Genomic DNA, 20089 nt, shown 5'->3' on the forward strand with positions numbered 1-20089 from the left:
TATGCTCAAAATGAGGGGGAAAAAAGAACTTGAGAAAAATGTAGAATCTGAACTTGTGTTAGGTTTTGTAGATACAACTAGTACAGTAAAACAACATAAGTAATGTTTATAATTTCAGCTTGTCAGCCAAAAATTAAAAGAATTTTATGACGTAAATTGTTCATCAGAAGATGTCTTGAACTTGGATTCCAGCACTGATGAAAAATTTAGTCGGCACTTAATATTTCTACCCCCAAAGACTGTATTTAAGGATAACACTCATATTGGTAAGTGTGTTCTTTTCTCTTACACCTAGAAATAAAAGGTGAGCTTTTGAGTTTATACAGTGCCATCTCCCATATGAGCATTTATTTTAATGGAATTATATGTGGAAACAAATATGTATTCCCAGCATACACATAATTACTCTTTATTTAATTAAGCCTCATTTTTTCTCATCTTTTGTTTTCTCTTCCTGTAATTAGCATGTGTTTACAAAACTATAACTTTTTTTTGTGCCTGTATGTTTTATTTACAAAAATACTGATTTCTATTAAACTGACAAGTCTATGGCTCCTTAATGTTCAGATTAATGTCAGTCTTAAGAATTCAAGCTGCTGGTTTTTGCTCTAAATACAATTAATTTCTGCTCAGCACATTGTCAAAGAGGCAGGGCAAATATGATTTCAAGCCACCTGTGCATAAACATGCTTAAGAGAAAGCTGAAAGCAATTTTAATTGTTTATATAAGTCGGGATTTCTCAGCTATGGCAACTCCAACACAGAGAATTGCCAATTTGGGGTTGTCTTGACTCATTTGTGTGCCTCAGTAGTCCTGTAATGAATGATGAGGATGATGATTTTGATGCTTGATAAGCTGAGTCATTCTGCTGATGTGTAGCACGGAGGAACAGTATTTCATACTCATTCATGTTCCCCAGGGAAGCTTCATCCAACAGGTGCAGAATCATCCTTGCCAGTATTCCTTCCACTTCATAGGTTTTCCCCCACATCTGTATTTATTATCTTACATGCTTTCTCATTAGAACTAATCTGGCCATGGTTTTCTTTGTCTTTGGTTACCATCTAGCAGAGCCTGGAGGTGCAATGGGAGTTGAATTACAATATTGGAGTTTGAAAAGTCATTACAAAATACTTCTGTAAAAGTAATTTCTTGTTTGAGTAAGCTTTGGTCAAGCTCTTACATCAATAAATACACCATGAAGCTGCAAGTAAACATTTCAATCACTCTGAAAGTGAAATTAGGGAAAGCAGTAGTGAGGGAACAATCACAATATTTTTAGAATCCTAAATCTGAGCTTGTTAGTATCTAGGGTTTTTTTTTTTTAATGTTTAGTACAAATACTTGTGAGGCATTGGTTTTTCAGTCACTGGCCAGAGCCATTTTATACAGTGGGCTGGTCAGAAAAATTCTTTTTAAAAATCCAGAAGGACTTAAAAACCCCTGAACTTCAGCCACTTCCATCTTGGCTGTTTTGAAAAATGTTTGCACAGAAATGCTCTAAGTTCTTTCTTGACTCATAAATGACATCTCCTGCTTTTGGCCTTTTTTGGTTGTTTTTAAGGTAACTTTGTGAGAACCATTTTGCAGCCTGCCATAAGATTAATGGAGAATAGGGCTGCTGTGATTCCAACTGAAGAAGCAGGGAGTGTTTTGCAGTGTTCTGCAGGAACTGGATTAGATGGTTCTCTTACAAACCTCACAGCTGTTGAAGATGATTCTAAAGACAGGTCAGCCATTGCTCACGAAACAAAGGACATGGAAATGCCACACCAGGGAGAAAACTTGGATTTTTCCTTCCTAATAGTAAAGGATAAAGAAGGCAACAAGCAGCTTTTTGTGGATCTAGGTAAGTATAAGTGTTTTTAAACCCCCTTGGGATGCAGCAAAGGTTAAGAATGAAATGTTCCTTAATCTTTGATTACTGTTGTTCCTATGGTCAGACTTTAAATACCTGCTGGAACTGTCATTGTATGTGCTGTACTTTAAAAGAGCCTTAGATTCAAGGTCTAGGGAACTTCTTATATTACTACATTTAATTATTTTGTTCTGAAGTTTAAAGGAGTTCTTTCCTCATAAGATTCTTTTTTTTTCCCCTTAAGGGCTTAGTGTTCCCATTTGTGTGTGTAGCATATATTGCATTTTTGTTATTTCAGTTGAATTAGAAGCTGCTTAATAAAGGAACAAGTCTTACAGGCATGGCTTTCTATATTATTCTACATGTATGAATTGAGCCTTCTTTCCCTGTTTGGAATGGCAGCTGTTAGCTTTCAGTGATGAAATAACAGACATTTTGGATTGGGCACTTCATGGCCCAGGTGGGCATAGGCTGTTCATGGTGTAAAAATGTTACAAATCTCCAGGAGCACAACTCCCATAGTCAAACTAGAGTTTGAAAGTTCCACCCTTCTTTAACTCCATATTTGGAGTGTATTTTTTGCTTTTGGCCTTATCTCAGGGAAATGAAAATAGCTTAGTACGCTTTTGCACAGCAGTGTGTTACACATTACAGAACTTTACCTTGGGTTTTTTCTTCAGACTCTTCTGAAGAACCTCCATTCCTTCAAATTCTTCTCATGGAATTCAGGATCACTTTTATTGTGAGCCTCTTCAGTATGTCTGATCTATTGAAATGTAATCCCAAAGTTGGCTACAGTAGGCTTCTCTGTTACTGAGTCAGAAGGGTTATTTTCACCTACTGTTCAAAATTCTTTCAAGCATGTTTGTAAATGGAATTTAAATCAAAAAAAATTGTTTCCTGTCTCACTTTTAAAGAATTAGATGTTAGTTTCCCATAACTAACCATCTTCAGTATTTATGTTATACACATTACCTCAGAATTGGAAAGCTAAAATCAAAATTGCTGAACTGCTGAATTATATCATGGGGCTGCAGTGACAGAAAGTTTTGTGATGTTCTTGTTGTATGAGCTCTGTAAGTGCTTTTCTCTTAATGAAAGTCAAATGCAACCTGCTAATAAAACTCACCTTCTCAATCAATTATTAGACAGATTATGCAATGTTAAGATGCCTGATGGTTGTTTTGTTGTTTGTTTTTGAGATTGGAATTAAGCTTTCCTGATACATGCCTCAGAAAAGCTGTGAAGCAGTCCACAGAAAACAGAAAGTTTGATTAAGTTATTTCTGGTTAAAATAATTGTGCAGCTTTTTGGGCTTAGTTGTATTTCACAAAGTTATTGTGAAAGAACCAGTTTCTTGTACTGAAGGGGAACTTTTAACAATAATAATTCTTAATCATGAATGATTAAGAAGCCTATGTAGAGGTGTTGAGCATTTGTCTTACTCACTGTGTAACATACAAGTACATGTGTGCATGATCATGCTTTGTTGCATTTCTTCTGTGGGATGTGAGCCAGTCAGTAACAGTGTTTGTCCATTCATTAGACTCTTAGCTGGGCCTAAGGAAAATTGTTTCATTTACAAGTGCTCAGTATGTTAATTCCTAGCCAGCACTGCTGTGTTAAGAAATATCTGTTTTCCTGTAGGAGTTTATACAAAGAATAGAAATTTCCGGATGTATAAGTCATCAAAAGCAGGAAAAAATGTGATTCTGAAGATAGCAGAGGATAATAAGTTTATCCCCAACTGTGAAAAGGATGTTTCCTTGGAAGAAGCATATTTTCTTTCCTCTCTAATCTGCAACACTGGGTAATTACTTAATTCCAGTCAAATGTACGGTATTTTTAAATATCTATTTTAATGACAATTCTCCTGTAGCATTTACAAATAACTGTTATGAATAAGCAATTTTTTAATTAATATTGTTACAGTGTAATTTAGGAGTTCCTGGTAGAATTTCTTGGTTTTGAAGAAAAAAATTTCTTGGGAGTCTTGTTCTTTTGTTAAACCTGCCTTCAAATCTGTTACAGCCTCTGAATTGTGCCTCATTTCTATATACATACTCAAAATACCAAAACATAACTATTATTAAGTTTGGTCAGATTCTGTGTAGTTCTGGAAGCAAAACTGAACAGATTTCTAGTCAGTTAAATATAAGAAGGTGGAATATTTTTCAGAGTAGGATAAGAACTACAAAGGGTTTCTCTCCATGGTTTTTTGCATACCAGATTTCCCATTTGATGCAGACCCCTCTGTAGGCTGGGTACTTGTACAGACAATAATCAAGTGTTCTATATCTAATCTGAACTTCTAATATGTCATACCTTATCTTAAGAAGATTCTAATCATTGCTGTAGCAGAAAGGTTAAAATAGTATTAATATTTTTACTGAACACATGTATTTGTTCTGACTTCAGGTTTTAAATCCTGACATGTAAACCACACAGTGTATTCAGATCATAGGCATCAGCTGAATCCACCATAAATACAGATGAGAAATTCTGCTGTGTTGAATTTAGACTTCTGTTATCATCTGGCTTCCAGTTAGCAATATGGCAAGGAAAAACAGTTCATTGTAGAGAGAGAAAAAAAAAGAAACCTTACAAAGGGTATATTTGCATAAATACTACATGTGTAGGATATATACTCCTGCTGTAGGAGTGTGGACCAGCAGCCCTTAAATGGGTGGGTCCTGGGACTCTGGCCAGGAGCCAAATGTTGCTGTTGGGGAGGAACCCCTGTCCTGGGGTGGGGGTCAGGGAAACTGCCAAGGCCAGAAGGGAAAGTGCTGCAGGAACAGGGAAAGGTGCACAGTGACAGCCCCACACGGGCTGGTCAGGGTTGGCAGGGACCCCTGGAGTCTCCTGGCCCACCCCTGGGCCCAGGGCTGTGTCATGTTGTGCCACCCTGTGGGATGGTACAGGGAGTTTATTGTACTGTGTTGTGCTGTAAGAATCTTACTCTTTTCTTTGTATTCTCCCCTTTCTTTAGAGTGAGGGATGACTTAAAAGTTCTGTCATCTGGCTTTTCAGAGGAGGAGAGAAAAATGTCTGCTTTTTTAAACAGTAAAACTACCAGAAGCAGCAGAGGTACCTCAAGCCTTTTCTACTGCATATAAAAAAATACTCTTAATGTAGATGTTTTGTGACTTGTACACCTGGTAATTTCTGGGAGGGCCCTTCTTCAGCTGCCTTTCTGCAGGAGGCAGAGTGCATCTGCACTGAAGGATGCTCTGCAGCACCTGAATGCCACTGACCCTCCCTCCTGTACCCACAGCTGTCTTGCTTTGTCCCAGCTCCCTCTGCACCTTGGGGGTGGCACTTTAAAGACCTACAACAAAGCAACAGTGGCTTTATCTCTGGTTTGATTTAAGGGTGTGATGCGATTCATGTACATTTTCTGCCCGTGGTCCATCTAAAGTGTGTGTTACAATGGCACATTACAGTGGCAAACCCTCTGACAGTGTGTGTTTGTGGCCTTTGGTTTAACAGATCCCATGGAAGGTTACCAGGGTTCGCCATATCCAGAAATTGATAATTTTGTTCGTTCTTTGGTTAATAAAGATGGGCTACGAGGAGGTAAAGAGACCACCTTACTGTTTACAAATGAGTCTTCTGCAGCACTAGTTAGAAAGAATTTAAATAATTATTTATTTTCCTCAGGAATACGACAATGGAGTTACTTCTCTCTCAAAGAACTACTTATTTATGATATTTCTGGTTACCGTTGGTGTGAAAATATCGGAAGAGCTCACAAAAGTAACAATATCATGTATGTTCTTTAACTATTCAGTTTAAAACAGCTTTATTTATTTTCCTGTTCAACTGTTATTCTCTAGAAATGCCAAAAAAACTCTTAAGGATAGAATCAGCAACTGTTACAACTTCTGCTGTCTTGCTCTGTGGGGATACAATCTTTTAATTACAAAAAAAACCCCACAAAAGCAAAGAAACTATTTATCCCCTCTCCACGTTTACTTTGTGATAACTGGGCTTTTATTTCTAATAATTCTGTGAAGTAATCTTCATGGTATTTAAAATATGGGCCCAGCGATGCTAACATAGAGTATGTTAAAGCTATTCCACAGTACTGTGTTTTGATACTTCCCAGCTAGGAAGCTGAAAAATAAGAAAGCAAGCAGACTGCTTTTGAATTAATTTACAGTGCATCTTAAATTACATTCTTACGTTACTAAAATGACTCTGTCCTTTTAATAATTAAGAACTGCCATTTTAGAATGGTAATTCCTGCCACATGAATCAAGATGAGTTTTGCTAGTGACTCTGCAAGGACTCAGACTTTCTATAGTTTTAGCAAAATAAATGATGGAAAGTCTGTTTTTTAGATATGAGAATTACAATATATCATTAGTGTAAATATTTTAACTTGGAAATAATTTATGTAACATTTAAAATCACTGAAACATAAGGAAATGTGTTTCTGAGAAACAGGGATATTCAAAAAACCCCACAGCTGGATGAACTTGCTGTTTCTCAAGTGAGTTGCTTGAAGTTTAGTGTTTCTAAAGCTCAGTTGAAAAAGCCGGGTGGCCGAATCAGTTGACAGAAAATAGTGATTTTATGTGGTTTTTATAATGAAATTATCTGTAACAGCAGCAGCAACAAAATCTTATCTTAGAGTTAAGTCCCGTATGGTAATCTTAATTTGATGACTTTCTCTTCCAAGCTTAATGTAATGACATTGACTAAATTTCACTTTCAGATGTTAGTCTTAAAAATTTATTTCTTTAAACTTAAGAAACCTGCAGTTTACTAAAAATTGTACAAAACAAGTGTGCAGTAAGTATGCCAAGAGTATGAAAGCAATGTCCATAGCTGAGGACAAACAAAACCTGTTCATTTAGTGTTAGTTTCCTACCACATGAATTCACTTTGTTTATGTACTGTTACTAAAAATCTAAATAATTTCATTCTTAGGATTCTGGTAGATCTAAAGAATGAAGTCTGGTATCAAAAGTGTCACGATCCTGTCTGCAGAGAACAAAACTTCAAATCACAAAGTATGTAGTCTGTGATCTCAATTATACTTAATACATTTTGGAAAATTAATTTTAATTAATGTCTTATATTTGATTTAGGTTTTCCACTGCCACCTGGGATATGCCTCCCAGCTCTTTTCAAAGAGGTATGTTTTTGTCCTGTTGAGATATTTAAGTTCTTATGAGGCCCTGGAAGACCCTGGATACTCCCAGTAACATCCCAGTCTGCTGGGAGAGCTCCACACACTGTTGCAGTGGTATAGAAAAGGTTCTCAGAGCAGCTGTGCTGGTGTGGTAGCTCCATATATTCATTTTTAAGTTCTCCAGCAATGCTGAGTTACTGGGATTGTGTAACTTCACCTGGGACTAAAGACTTGCTGTTCTGATGTGAACAGCAGTTCCCAGTGTCTAAGCTCAAGGCCACTCCAGGTGCAGAACAGAAAAACTGCCCAAGTTTAGCTCTGCTGTGCATGTCTGACTTCATGCAAGGTAAAACACAACTGGTTCTGGAGCACTTGAGTCAGTCAGAGTCAAATGTAAGCCAGTGACCCTCATTTCTGAAATTTATTTATCTCCATTTTAGTGTACTAAAGCAGCACGTTTCCCAAACAGGCAGAATATTTAAACTGACCTGATCCTGCACCTAGACTCTACGCCCTGAACAGACAAGTTTTTCCACTGCTTAGGCAATAAGAATTGGTATTTTTTCAACTTTTAAATTTAACTATACAGCTCTAAATATCATACAGCAGAATGGCATGTTGTGCTCTACTCAAGCAGCTCATCAATAGCTATTAGTTTTCAGAAAGTGTCATTTAACTGTATTTTCAGGTCTTGACAGTATCTTTGAACAGACACTTAACCTTGTATTATTTTATGAAGCTGGATTCAACAGGCTACTTGTAGGGTGCTAGTAAAACAGCAGATTTCTGCTATTAAAATAGGCTTCCACAGGTTCATGTGGCTATATATGAATATGCTGAAAATGTTGTTGTGTTGGCCAGCTTTCTGCTGTGTCCATTCTGTGTGACAGCACAAACTTCAAACTTGCAGAGCAATTGAAGGTATCAAGAATATTTGCATATGAAATAAGTGATGTTCTTTTTCTCAAAGGAAGAAGAGTCCATGCTAATGGATGACAGGGGGCACAAAGAAGGAAAAGTAAATCCACATTCTAATGTGTCAGACTTGTCAAAAAGCTCAGCATCTCCAGAGAACAGCTGGTCTCAAGACTTCCTGTTGTCAGACAGTGAGTGGGAAAACACAAGTGACGATGCCTGTTTCCTAGAAGCTGCTGAAGATGTGGAACTAGCTGAAGCTGCAGGTGACAGTCTGAATTATGCCATGGAAGAAATCCCAGATGAAGTTCTTTTGGAAGCTTTAAGGAAAGAAGACCTCTACACTAAAGAAGGCAGCTAAGCACAGGCCTGGCCAGCAGTGAATGACACTCGTGTGTCACATGCTGGTGTGAAGGGTCCTGCGGGGTGGTTCACAAGCACCACTCCAGAGCTGCAAGATGAAGAATGGAGAGCCTGGGTGAACTTCAGCAGGCATGAGGAGATCATGGAAGATCACGTGGGGGCTGAAGAGAGCTGGACTAAAATATCATTGTGGATGCTGCTCCAAGCTTAGCACTTTTAATGCTCTTTGCTGTACGCTTTGTTTTGTTAGTTGTACGTCCAAGTTTTATTGAGAAGCCAACAAAACAGACTTTTTATTTCCATAAATGAGATTAAATAATTTATTTCAAATTCAAATTTAATAAAAAGATTTGTTTATTCATCTTTGTTGAACCAGAGTCTGTGTTCTCTTTATGAATGTATTTCTCTCAACATTACTTTAACAGGACAAGATTAACACCCAGCATTGTTCAGAGTACAGAAAAGTTTTATTAACTGGGATCACTATTTCCTTTCATTGATATTCTGAGACTATTTGACAATAAAAAGATACAATCTCTAAGTTGTTGACTTCTTTTAAACACTGAAACAAAACAGAGTAACAATGATCAAACAAGCTTTAAGCACTGACAACTCTTAATAACTGTTCCTACTGCATGTCTGAAAGTCTTAAAAAGACACTTAATTTTTCTTTGATTTCTGCTCTTTTTGTGCAGCCAGAGCCTCTTCCAATTTCATATTGATACTCTCAAAGTGCCTTTCTGCTCCTAGAATTCTCTGAGACTCCACCAGAAGAGCAGGGAGGCTGGAAGTTCCATACTGTTCATAAGGAAATAAAAGGCAACATTTTTAACTCTTGGAAAGATCACTTATGTATCAGTATTTATTTTTCCTCTAAAGTGGCACAAGATGATATTTAAAAGTGAACAACAGCCAAAATTAGAGTGTCTTCTGAAACTGAGGATTTCCCTTACACATGCCAGGTGTGTAAGCCTTGTCCACAGAAAATCCCACACCAGGTCCTGGCTACAACAGGAACAAGTCCTGAAGCTGCATGAGAAGTTACTCTGGACATGACATACCAGCACTGTTCTCAGCATCAAATATCTTACATGGAAGTGCCAGAGCTTTCTCTACTTTTGAACAGTAACAACACAAAAAATTAATTACTTCTGGCCTACTGGTAATCTTCAATTTCTATTAAAAAGTTACAACTAAGGTAACTGTTTAATTTCTATGTCATTTAAATTCCTGGATACTGAGAGCAAGGCAGCAGAAACTTCTCTGAAATACTTCAAGTTCTAATATGAGACCAAAAAAACAAGTGAGATACTACAGTAAAGTTCAGCAATGATTCTAAAGCTGCTTCCACAAAGACAACATAATACTGCTACTTAAGAGATGTTAATAAATGTCATAAAATAAAAACACTTAAAAAACTGAAACACATGCAGAATATGTACTTACTACCACTTTTTCTTTTGGGTTTTCTTCTCTATAATCCAAACAGTCTTGCTGTATCTCCTTTAAATCAGTAATTAATTCAATTGTTTGCCTCAAGGAAGATTTCCTTTCCTGTAACTCAGCATATTCTTTTTGTAGTTGTGTCAGTTGTGGTTCAGCCCTGAAAAAAGATCCAGACTTTGATGCTTACATCTGCATATTTATTGCATGAGTAACTATGACCCTATTTCCTCTGAAGGAATTCTTAAAAGGCTGGTCAGAAATACATAACACAGGTTACTGTGGAATAGTGCTTAGGCAGGACAAGCATAGTACTTAAACAGGGGCACGAGTCCAAATACACCAAAAAGACCCAAACCTCTCTTTTGAGTCTGACAATGTCACCACTCTTTCTTAGGCATTTACATTTTTGAAGTGTAGTTTCTTAAATACAAGGTGTTCTGCTTCTGCACACCCCTGCCTGCAAAGCTCAGTTGTTCAGTGCTTATGCTGAAGCATATTCAGGATCTACAAACTACCAACACCTCTGCTAAATAACCTGGAGTGCTTGATCCATTAAAGTAGCACTCCAAAAACTGAGCACCAACAGTGATTTTCATACAACAGGGCTGCAGGAAAAAAAACTTTCTAAAATGATCAAAGGATTTAAACACAACATACAAAATGTGAAGACAGCTTTCAGGGGCTTCAAATAGTTCTCTGAGAAGTCTGTCCATAGTACTACAAAGAAAATAACCTCTCATGGCCGTGGAGAAAAGGTTTTTACCCTGTTTTTGTGGATCCAAGCCCATGGTTCCCTACAGAGTTACCTCACAGGGTGTATGTTAAATACAGCTTCAGTATAAAGCTTGTCACTAGCAACCCAAGGGATTTGGGGAAGTCTAATGGTTCTTCCAAGCACACAATTCCTGTGCTGTGTATCTAAAAGACACTTAAGATTAATGCCAAGTTAGAGAAGGGGAATTATGTGGCCACATGAGAAGGAAATAAATCCTGTACTAAGAGCAACCCCTGCCCACCTGCAGGGGTGAAATACACTCTCCCACCTCAAAACCAAAGAATCCTCTGTATGACCTCTGTAATTTATGAGCCAGCACCTTTGCAATTCAAATACTATCACTGGTGTTCTTCCTATGAACATATGGTGTAAAACATCCTCCCAATAACTAGTTGCAAGAATGACTGCCTAGGCAACTGAAATATGTAAAGGAGAGGTTATCATGAGCTTTTGTAAAAATAAAAAGCAAGACAGTGGTAACTTCATGAAAAGAAAATGAGAGAACAAAAAAGTTACTTTCCCTTCCGAGTTACAAACTACCAGACTCTTTAAGTTCTTCAGGCTATTATTGTGCATCATTAGAAACATACCCAATTAGCTCTTCTCTGGCTTGCACCAGTTGCTGCCTTTTCTTTTTGATGTTGGTTATTGCCTGAAACAGACAGTGAGCAAAGTCTGTGAAACAGTTTCTAAAACTTCAAAGGCAAACAACTCAAATTTCATTGCCTTTTATTTCTCTGAGGTTTTACACTGGTTGTCATTGTGGAAGATCCTAAGATACCAGACCTGATGAACTGCCATATGTTACATCTGTATTTGAAACAATTTAAAGCTGTTTAAAATGTCAAACTCTAATCTCCTTCCAAAATTTTTCTTAAGAAACGCTGGATTTACAAGCATACAAAAGGAGTTGGTGACATTTTGATTTCAAACATTATGAACTCTAGGAGGTTTTAGGTTTAAAAATGAAAATTAATGTGAATGTGTGTTCAGGATGATTGCCATAACTAAGTAAGCTTTCTTTAATATAACATGCAATTAAAAAAAAAAAGTAACACCCAAAACTCTTAATAAATTTAAATTTAGCAACTAAAAATTTAATTTTAAACAAATGTCTAAGAAGCAAACTAAGGATAAATCTGAGTGGCTGTAAATGCTAGTTGTGTATTACAATTTTCATTTTACATGCAGAGCAGTTTACCATATCACCCCAAGTCAATAAGACTGCCACATTAATTGCTACCTCCCAGGATAAGCTTTATGTTGACTATTTGTTAAAGCTATTTTGCCATTGAAAATTTTGCAGAAGATGTTAATTTGGGCAGAAATCCAGACAGTGCCTAAGCTGCTCTTAAATCTCTCTTCTAGAGGGCATTCACCTCTCCCTGATGAAACCAGTGCAATGTTTTTCTGCCCTTACACTAGTGCCTCCTTCTGTCAACATCCCTACTGCATTTTCAGCAAATTCCTACTTGCTATAAATGAAGAGAGGAACTGTCTTCCTCTGAACAAAAATTCTGCATCTATTTAGGGAATGCAGCTGCCTGAGTCTTCCCTTCTTTAAATTAAGCAATCCCATTCTATCCTCACAGGTTGCCATCTTTGCTGCTCTCCTAGATTTTATATTCATTTATGTTTCATTTAAGGTTAGCTCTCATTATTTAACTGGCTCTCCAGAGGCCTCACTCATTAAAAAAAAAACCCAAAAAAAACCCCAAACCACAAAAAGCCAAAAGAGTAATTGACATGCATAGATCTTACCCATCCTAATGTGCATTCATTCTTTTTACCCCATATAGCAGTATACACCTGGAGTTTGCAATCCACCACATTTACCCAGATATTTTCCAAAAAAATTCATGTAGTTCCCTAACCTCTGTTTGTGCAGTTGATTCTGAGTACAGTACACCTTTCTGTAAATTGTTTTGTCTCTTTCAGTCAAGTTATCAATGTTTCAATGCCCACAACTGTATGCTCTACAATCTAGTGAGATATATGTATTTACCTTAGCATTTTTTCTCTTCATATTCTTTAATTCCTGGACTTCTGCTATCTACAGAGAAGAAGAATTACAGGTTGACAAGTTGAGTTCATCACTATCCTCCTAAAAACATTGTTGCAAGAATTACTTAGGAATAACATAAAAAGTTGGTTATTTATTAAAAAAAAACCAGCAACCCTGGTTCAAAGGGACATCACCCTTTTGTGTATTGATTCTTCCCTCTCTCCTCATGCCAGAGGAAAACTGTAGCACAAAAGGAGTTAGTGCAAATAATACTTCTGGTACCAATTCCTATAATAATACCTACCTTAATTTTTCTATATCTTTACATAGATTATAAATCTGGTAATTCCAACACTTGTTACTTCTAAGGAACTACTCAGAACTATAGCTTTAGTACTTAGCCATTGTACTTGGCACAACTCCTGCACAGCTCTGAGTTTATTTTACCCATGAGAATCACCTTAATCTTTCCAGCCAATAAATCACAGGATGGCTCAGGCTGGAAGGGATCACCGTGGGGCTTCTGGTCCAACCTCCCTGCTCAAGCAGGGCCATCCTAGAGCACATGGCACAGGATTGTCCAGATGGTTCTTGAATATCTTACACTTACAGTTATGTTCAAAATGTTAATTCAAAAATGATGATTTTCCCTGGAATATGTTAGAGACCTTACTAAGAAGTCACTGAGACAGCACAAAAATTAAATCCACCTTTTAAAACTCTAGTCAATGAGCTTTGAAAACAGTGTTTGACATAGCTGTATGCTCATTTAAATTATGCAGCTCACCAGTTTTACTACATAATGATTTAAATATGACCAACACTTCAGAATTATTGCATGTTTCCCTATTCTCAAAAGGTGACAATTTGGCAAAGTACTTGCATGACCCCAGAGCTGTGCCTAGAGGCAATTCTTGTGAAAGCCTGCACCAAGGCAGCCAATCCTAACCTGCACACAACAAATTGTGTTTTCATGATGCTTATACTGACAAGAGACTGGAAACTTTTACAGCTTGTAAAATCAATGTCTTAAGGGCAATATAAAAGCATAGGTATTTTGACCACAAAACTGATTTTATCTCTGGTGTACTTACAAGATCAGTGATCTGATCCTTGAAAGCAGAAGAAAAGTCACTGATAGCCTTTCTGCAAGTATTTGATTCTATGCTTTGTCTAGAGAAGTCAGAGGGACAAAACATATTTGGTTTAGTAAAGGTGAAATCTCATCCAAAACCCTTCATCTGAGTAACAAGTAAAACCCAAAGTTAAGCAGCTAGACAACTGCAGATCTTTCATATACTAGCAATAGCTTCATTTCTACCTTGAAAAATATCAGCTGAGATATGCTGTTTATGTTTGGACAAATATCAAATCCCTGGAGACCCTGTCAAGGTCACATGTGAAGAAACATTTGTATCATAGATTCTTAATAATCCTTAACATCAGAATGTAACCTTACAATACTGATTCCCTTAAAGGGCAGCCCATTAGCAAAAGCCCAGGTATTTCTTTTTAAAACTTTGAATATCCAGTCATGGAAAAGCAGAATATTTACCTGTAATTTGCTGCTATCTTCTCAACTTCGGCCAGAACAACATCCAGTTCTGTAATATCTCTAGGAGATCTCTTCAGCTCTTTGGGACACCAAACCTGTACAGAAAGTGGGCTATCCACTGGAACAACAGAATGAACATAAGCATTGCACAATTCTGGTACACATTGTAAAACAACAGAAAAACTCTTGTGCCCACCATCAAAATAACCATCTAAAAGTTATGAGTATTTTAACAAGAAATTTGAGAAGAGGAATATTCTAATTATTTCATGTCTTTCCCTGTGCAACTGTGATAGATTTACCTGGGAACACCTTAGTACTGGGATTAATTCTTATTCTTTACTGATTCAAGCAAGCCCAGGAACACATCAGTAAAGTAAGTAATAAACTACATAGTGTACTGTAGATGTGATTTTTTGTGTTAAAAAACTATCAGCCTGAATTTGCACCTTGCATTACTCAAAGAATCATAAGCTTTTATATTTATATACATTCTTATATATGTTATTCTTTTATTAATACCATACATGCTTCAAAAACCCACTACACACAAATACATTTCTTTAAACTTTGTAATAGCATTATAAACCAATTCCACAAAAAGTTAAACTATGTTTCTTCACACACTCCCCAGTGTATATCCAGTAGTAAAACATGATGGGGTCCTGTTCAAAGGAAGCAAGGTGACACAAGGGACAGTTTCTTCCCAATGAAAAATGCCACTGTCTTGGAGCTCCCTGTCTCAAGGTCTTTGCACTGCAGTCAGGGCACTCCAAGTTCTGCCCCAAGCTGCTGCTCCAGGCTCCCAGACCAAGGGATGTACTGACACCTCCTGCAGCTTCACAGACATAGCTCCAGGCTTCCCTCCAAAGGAAACCAGGCTGACTTAGAGACAGAATGCACACCTATGGCTTCACCCCTTCAGGGGTGAAACAGGCAAGTCCAGGGATGCAAACCATGGGGATCAAACTGGGGTCTATACCAAAACTGAAACTAAAACTTCCCATTTCTAGAAGCACTGTGTTGCTACATTCCAGAAATGAAAACCATTGAAAAACTTTGATCTTGAATGAAGAAAAGCAATATGGGAGTTCTGAAAAGTGTACTTTACCAGAAGGATCTGATGGGCTCTCCTCTGAAGGCTGCTCCTCTCTTGCCTGGAATTGAATAATATTTAGAGTTTTCTGTGACGCGAAAAGCAGATTAACTTCCAGAATAAACCCTAGATTTACTCATCTGAACTCCTAAGAGATGACCATTAGGCAGAATGCAGAAAGCATTTCCTGACTGAAGCATCAGTAACATTTCTTTTGGCCTGTTCCACCAGTCCCAGCCAGTAGTCACCCTGCTGCAGGACAGTGGCTGCCAATGGCACTGGCCATGCAGCAGGGCTGGAGACATCCTAAGGAGCTTAAGGACCCTTGGTTCAGGACAGTCACTGACCAGGATTAACATTTCTCTGACCAGCAGTGCCTGCTCACCTTCCTTTTCAGCCACATTCTGTCCCAATCCTTTCTCTACTTTGACTGCTTTGTGACACCACAACAGCACTTGTGTAAGAGTGCTGCATGCATCCAGCCTGCTGATGAAAGACTAACACTCTGTATTGAGTGTACAATTCCAATGTTTCAATACATAAAAAACTCTTGTTCCAGCTACTGCAGAGCTTCTTTCATCATAGGTTACTTTCTTGAGCCTGCAGACAGTTGATTCCTGCTGTATGTCTGGCAGCTAAGCAGGCCACAAGCATTTTACACTACACTCATTCAAAACTGAATGGCTTTTAATTCTAACACATATTCAGAATTAATTTTATACATATTCTGTTTCTGATAAACCCATTCTGCTTCAATACTAAACAAATACAAAGGATTCCAGCTAGTATGCCATTCTTTGAGAACACTGCAGATGCAAAGAAGATGATTGAAAAAATGAAAGAATATAAAAAAACCAGCAAGAGAATAGGCTACAGGATCCAGGAACACCTGGCTATTACATTGCTTGGTGACGTGATGACTTGTAGCTTTAAGCATTTCACTTGGCCACCTCACTGGAATACTCTGAGGACTGATAAAATAATCAGTCCTTTATTTAAAGTCCTCCAGTACTTTATTGGATACAATAAAGTACTAAGAAAGAAATGGAAGGTCCTTCTCTCCCCCCACCCTCTAATGCAGGCATGGCATGAAGTAAACTAAAATTAAATTGACTGATAATAATCATGAAACTTTTTCAGTACCACATTCTCCTTAAGGGGTTCCTCTCCAGCATCAGCTGCGTTGAATTCCTCAACATCACCATTGGAAGGCTTTGAGTGACGTGGTTTTTTACTGGGAAAAGAAAAACATACACTACTACCCTCTGAGGAAGGATGATGTTCAACCATATACACAAAACCTTGTGTTTTGGGGAACATTTTGTACAGCTATGTCTCATACAAGTACTATCAAAGTTTTTGCTTGAATTAAATAGCAAGACAATTTCAGATTTCAACCAGATTTGAATAAACATATGAAAAATATACTAAAATGTTAATTCAAATATTTTTAAAATAATTTTCTTTGTTACATATAATTTAAGTAGAACACTTTTCCCTTTAAATCTAAAAATCTAAAGATGAAATGAAATGCTGACAATTTTTTTTTCTTCCCAGCAGGCTGTCTGTCCGTATTTTGCCTTTGTGATGCTGAAACACGACCGAGCGCCTCGTTTTGGGAATGTCCCTCTCCATAAGCATCCACAGCAGTACTGTGCAAAGGGTGATCTATAAAGAACAAAGAAGAAACTGTATGAGCACTGCTCCCATCTTTTAAGGCAAAAGGCACTGCCAGCCAATAAGCATTTAGTTAGAATAGCTGTGGTTTACTAACTAATAAAAAGGAAGTTCTTCTTACAAGTATTATCTGAGGATTATGAAAAAATATATAGTGAAAGGTTTAATAGTTTCTGTACCCATCCACCTGCTATTTCTTTACTTACCCAAACCAGCATGTACACATGGAACAGAGCAAGCAAAATACTTGGTACAGTTTATTTCAAGGCTCTTTTGCTATGACATACATAACCTTTCTACATATTCAAACTGCTACTTTCTTTCTTTTTTTAATATAGATTTTAAACTACTTTAGTGGATGTTATGAGAAGGCAATCACTGCTGCTACAGAATATTCCTAAATGTAGAATTCTTGAAGGCAGTTACCAAAATAAAAAATTTAGGTTTTAGCATGCCTTCCACAGTATAAATTTCTTTTTCAAGCACACTGCTACAAAACTTCTGTGTTAGTTTACATTCATGTCAGTTGGCATCCTTTTTGTGTTCTAAATACATACCACAGAAATAAGGAAAAGAGCTTTTCATTTTGCAGCCTTGCCTTACAAACAACCCTTTTGCTAAATTGTTTTTTATAGCTCATTGTCAATGCTGCTCCTAAGTCACGTTTATATTTCTGTAGTTTGCCCAGAGTAATAACTATTACAGTTGAGAAACAGCTCTTAACATTTTCTCTACAGCTTCTAATTATACATTGTTTAAAAAAAAATACACAGATATAACAGAGGACTCCACACAGAGGAGCATCTACGCCCTCTAAATTGATTCTGTTCCTGTGTACTGAGGCCTCATTACACAAGTCCAGTATAAAGCAGGGAAGTGGTTTTAATCCTTCACCAAAAATTCTATGGCTTTATGTTATTTCTTTAAGTAACACCTGAAAGCAGCAGAAAAACATCCCTGCAAACGTGCAGGTCTGCTACCATGAATACTCTTACAATGGTAAAAATGTCACTTCATCATTTATGTAATTTAATAAAGAATAAGTTCAGGTATTGAACTTTGGTTTTTAACTGTGAGTTCTTACACAACTGCAATATTATGATGTGTGAAATGCTCCCATTCAGACTATACAGGTGGAATAGCCAGTATTTTTCCATTGACTTTTGTCTGCACATACTACAGCGTTATTCCTGTTACTTCCTAAATTACAGAAAATAACACAAAATCCCATCTGTCTCTCCTCTCCATTACCTCCTCTTGCAAAGAACCAAAACCTTTTCCTAGGTAAGCACCTGAAGTACTTTGTCCATGTGGTTGGTTGTGAAAATCATACATTAAATGACATTCAAGACAGTACTAACCAAAGGAATCATCAAGCTCCTCAAGCTGATTTGTTTCTGCTACCTTCAATATCCTCGAGACATCCGGTTCCTCAAGCGGAAGCGACTTCCAGCGAAGATTGGAGTCGGCTTTGTGCTCCTGGATGGGTACAAAATTAACAGCCAGTTAATGTACCACAGATTAAATGTGACAATAAATGTCAAGAATATTTGGCTAGAAATACACTTAACCAGAATATTGACTCCTAAGCTTTGGCATAAGGATTTAAAGCATGTTTTTGTCTCGGCTGTGGGGTTTTCCCCCTATAATAAGTGATGGTATAAAATGTTTATGTTCTGCTATTTGACACTGTATTCTACTGCAAGCTTTGTCTTATCTCATAGAAGTATACAAGCTTAGAAATCTTATAACACTCTAACAGAAATCTTATAACACCCAACCTGGTTTCTATGACCTGTAGTTTTTTTCTTTCAGGCATTAAAATATTTCTTCTTTCATCTCTATATCACATAAATTTCCACCCTTGTCCAATTTAATTACTTGCATCTTAAGAAACTGAAAAGCTATAGAGTAACTTCTTATTTTAAAAAAAGGTGGAATTTATAAATCAAGAATTACAGAGACACTTCTGTAAAGCAGAAGGGTAAGGAAGAATGACTCTAGTTTATGAAAGAGTTGTGGAAAGAGTTGTGAGCCATTCACAAAGTGCATAAGTGACTTTCCTCTCTAATTTCTGTGTATGCCTGTAGGGTGCATTATAACCAGAAAAGACTGACCTCTGAAGCTTTTTAATTTTACCAGTGCTTAGCAGTGCCCCAGCATTTCTATTATAGTACCAAATATACACATCAACTACTTTCTCTATAAATCTTCTTGTATGAGATTGTTTTTAAACTTTGCCTGTTTGAAAGCCAATGGTCCATTTTGTGCTACTCCTAAAAGGAAAAAGGAAAACTCCACATCAGCACCTCAAGCCGGCCCCAGCAGCTCCCAGGGCAAAGCAAGCGGTGCATTAACCCCTGAGCATCCACCTCCGGAGACAAGGCCCCGACTGCACAGTAACACAACACGGAATCACGGAATATCCTGCCCTGGAAGGGACCCACCAGGCCTTGCCCAGACCCCAAGAGTCACACCATGTGCCTAAGAGCACTGCCCAAACAGTCCCTGGATTCTGTCAGCCTTGGTGCTGTGACCACTTCCCTGGGGAGCCTGGCCCAGTGTCCAAGCACCCTCTGGGCGAGGAACTCCTAATATCCAACCTCAGCCTTTAAGGCCACTCCCCTTGGAGCTCTCAGTGGTCACCAGAGAGAAGAGCTCAGTGTCTGCCCCTGCAATGCCCTCGGCGAGGAAGCGGAGCCCACGACGAGGTGTCCCCTCAGAGTGCAGCCGAAGAGAGCAAGCGAGCCCCGCCAGCCCCCACACGGCTCCCTTCAGCTCGCCCGCCTTCCGACACGCCACAAAACCGCAACAACCGGCTGCTTGATTTCTGCCCTACCTGGCGGAACTTACCTCTACCTTATAGCTGCTATGTGTCTTCTTTATTTTCTTCTTTGAGGACATTTCGCTGTTCAGTATACGCTGCTGAATACAAAACCGAGGACGAAGTTAGTGAAAAACTGTCCCCGATACAACTCAGCTTTCTCTGTGTCGGTGCTTGGGAGAGAACGGGAAATCTTTGTTACTTCAAACTATTCTAACTTCAAGCTATTACGCTCAGCTCACTTCAACAGCGGCAAAACCCCGTTCCCGCCGGCCCGCCCCTCAGGGCAGCCTCCCGCCGCCCTTGGGAAGGAAGGGGAGGAGGCGCCGGCCGGAAAGGGAAGCGGGCCCGCGCCGCCGGACTCCGCTCCGCTGGAGGCGTCCGGCGTTCCGGAGTCCTCCTAAGCGCCAGTGCCTTAGCTTTCTGTTAAT

The 20089-nt window shown here is 38.2% G+C and overlaps 2 protein-coding genes across 10 annotated transcripts in view; one reads left to right on the top strand and one right to left on the bottom strand.

Annotated features, from left to right (window-relative positions):
- PRIMPOL (primase and DNA directed polymerase) overlaps nt 1–8652 on the top strand; it is a 16045-nt gene extending 7393 nt beyond the window's left edge. For 6 of the 7 annotated variants that reach the window (XM_064417870.1, XM_064417871.1, XM_064417874.1 and 3 more), the window contains 9 exons: nt 119–266; nt 1566–1850; nt 3507–3669; nt 4852–4949; nt 5352–5438; nt 5523–5631; nt 6798–6880; nt 6959–7005; nt 7973–8652. In XM_064417870.1, the coding sequence (XP_064273940.1) occupies nt 119–266; nt 1566–1850; nt 3507–3669; nt 4852–4949; nt 5352–5438; nt 5523–5631; nt 6798–6880; nt 6959–7005; nt 7973–8278 (1326 nt within the window). In that variant the 3' untranslated portion in view covers nt 8279–8652. The remainder of the gene's footprint in view (nt 1–118; nt 267–1565; nt 1851–3506; nt 3670–4851; nt 4950–5351; nt 5439–5522; nt 5632–6797; nt 6881–6958; nt 7006–7972) is intronic. The other variant, XM_064417875.1, reaches the window with a different exon arrangement.
- CENPU (centromere protein U) lies at nt 8587–19987 on the bottom strand. Of its 3 annotated transcripts, none has more exons than XM_064417879.1 (12): nt 19901–19983; nt 19688–19759; nt 18196–18313; nt 16696–16825; nt 16301–16391; nt 15173–15218; nt 14062–14179; nt 13601–13679; nt 12507–12554; nt 11092–11153; nt 9727–9883; nt 8587–9078 (listed from the first exon to the last, which is right to left on the bottom strand). In XM_064417879.1, the coding sequence occupies exons 2-12, from the start codon at nt 19736–19738 to the stop codon at nt 8941–8943; spliced, it is 1038 nt and encodes a 345-aa protein (XP_064273949.1). In that variant the 5' UTR covers nt 19739–19759; nt 19901–19983; the 3' UTR covers nt 8587–8940. The 3 variants fall into 3 exon arrangements, with proteins under 3 accessions (XP_064273949.1, XP_064273950.1, XP_064273948.1); XM_064417880.1 differs by having other exon boundaries at nt 19861–19979; XM_064417878.1 differs by having other exon boundaries at nt 19688–19987.
- Between the last annotated feature and the right edge of the window lie 102 nt (nt 19988–20089).

This window comes from Passer domesticus, chromosome 4 (assembly GCF_036417665.1).
Source record: "Passer domesticus isolate bPasDom1 chromosome 4, bPasDom1.hap1, whole genome shotgun sequence".
Taxonomy (NCBI): domain Eukaryota; kingdom Metazoa; phylum Chordata; class Aves; order Passeriformes; family Passeridae; genus Passer; species Passer domesticus.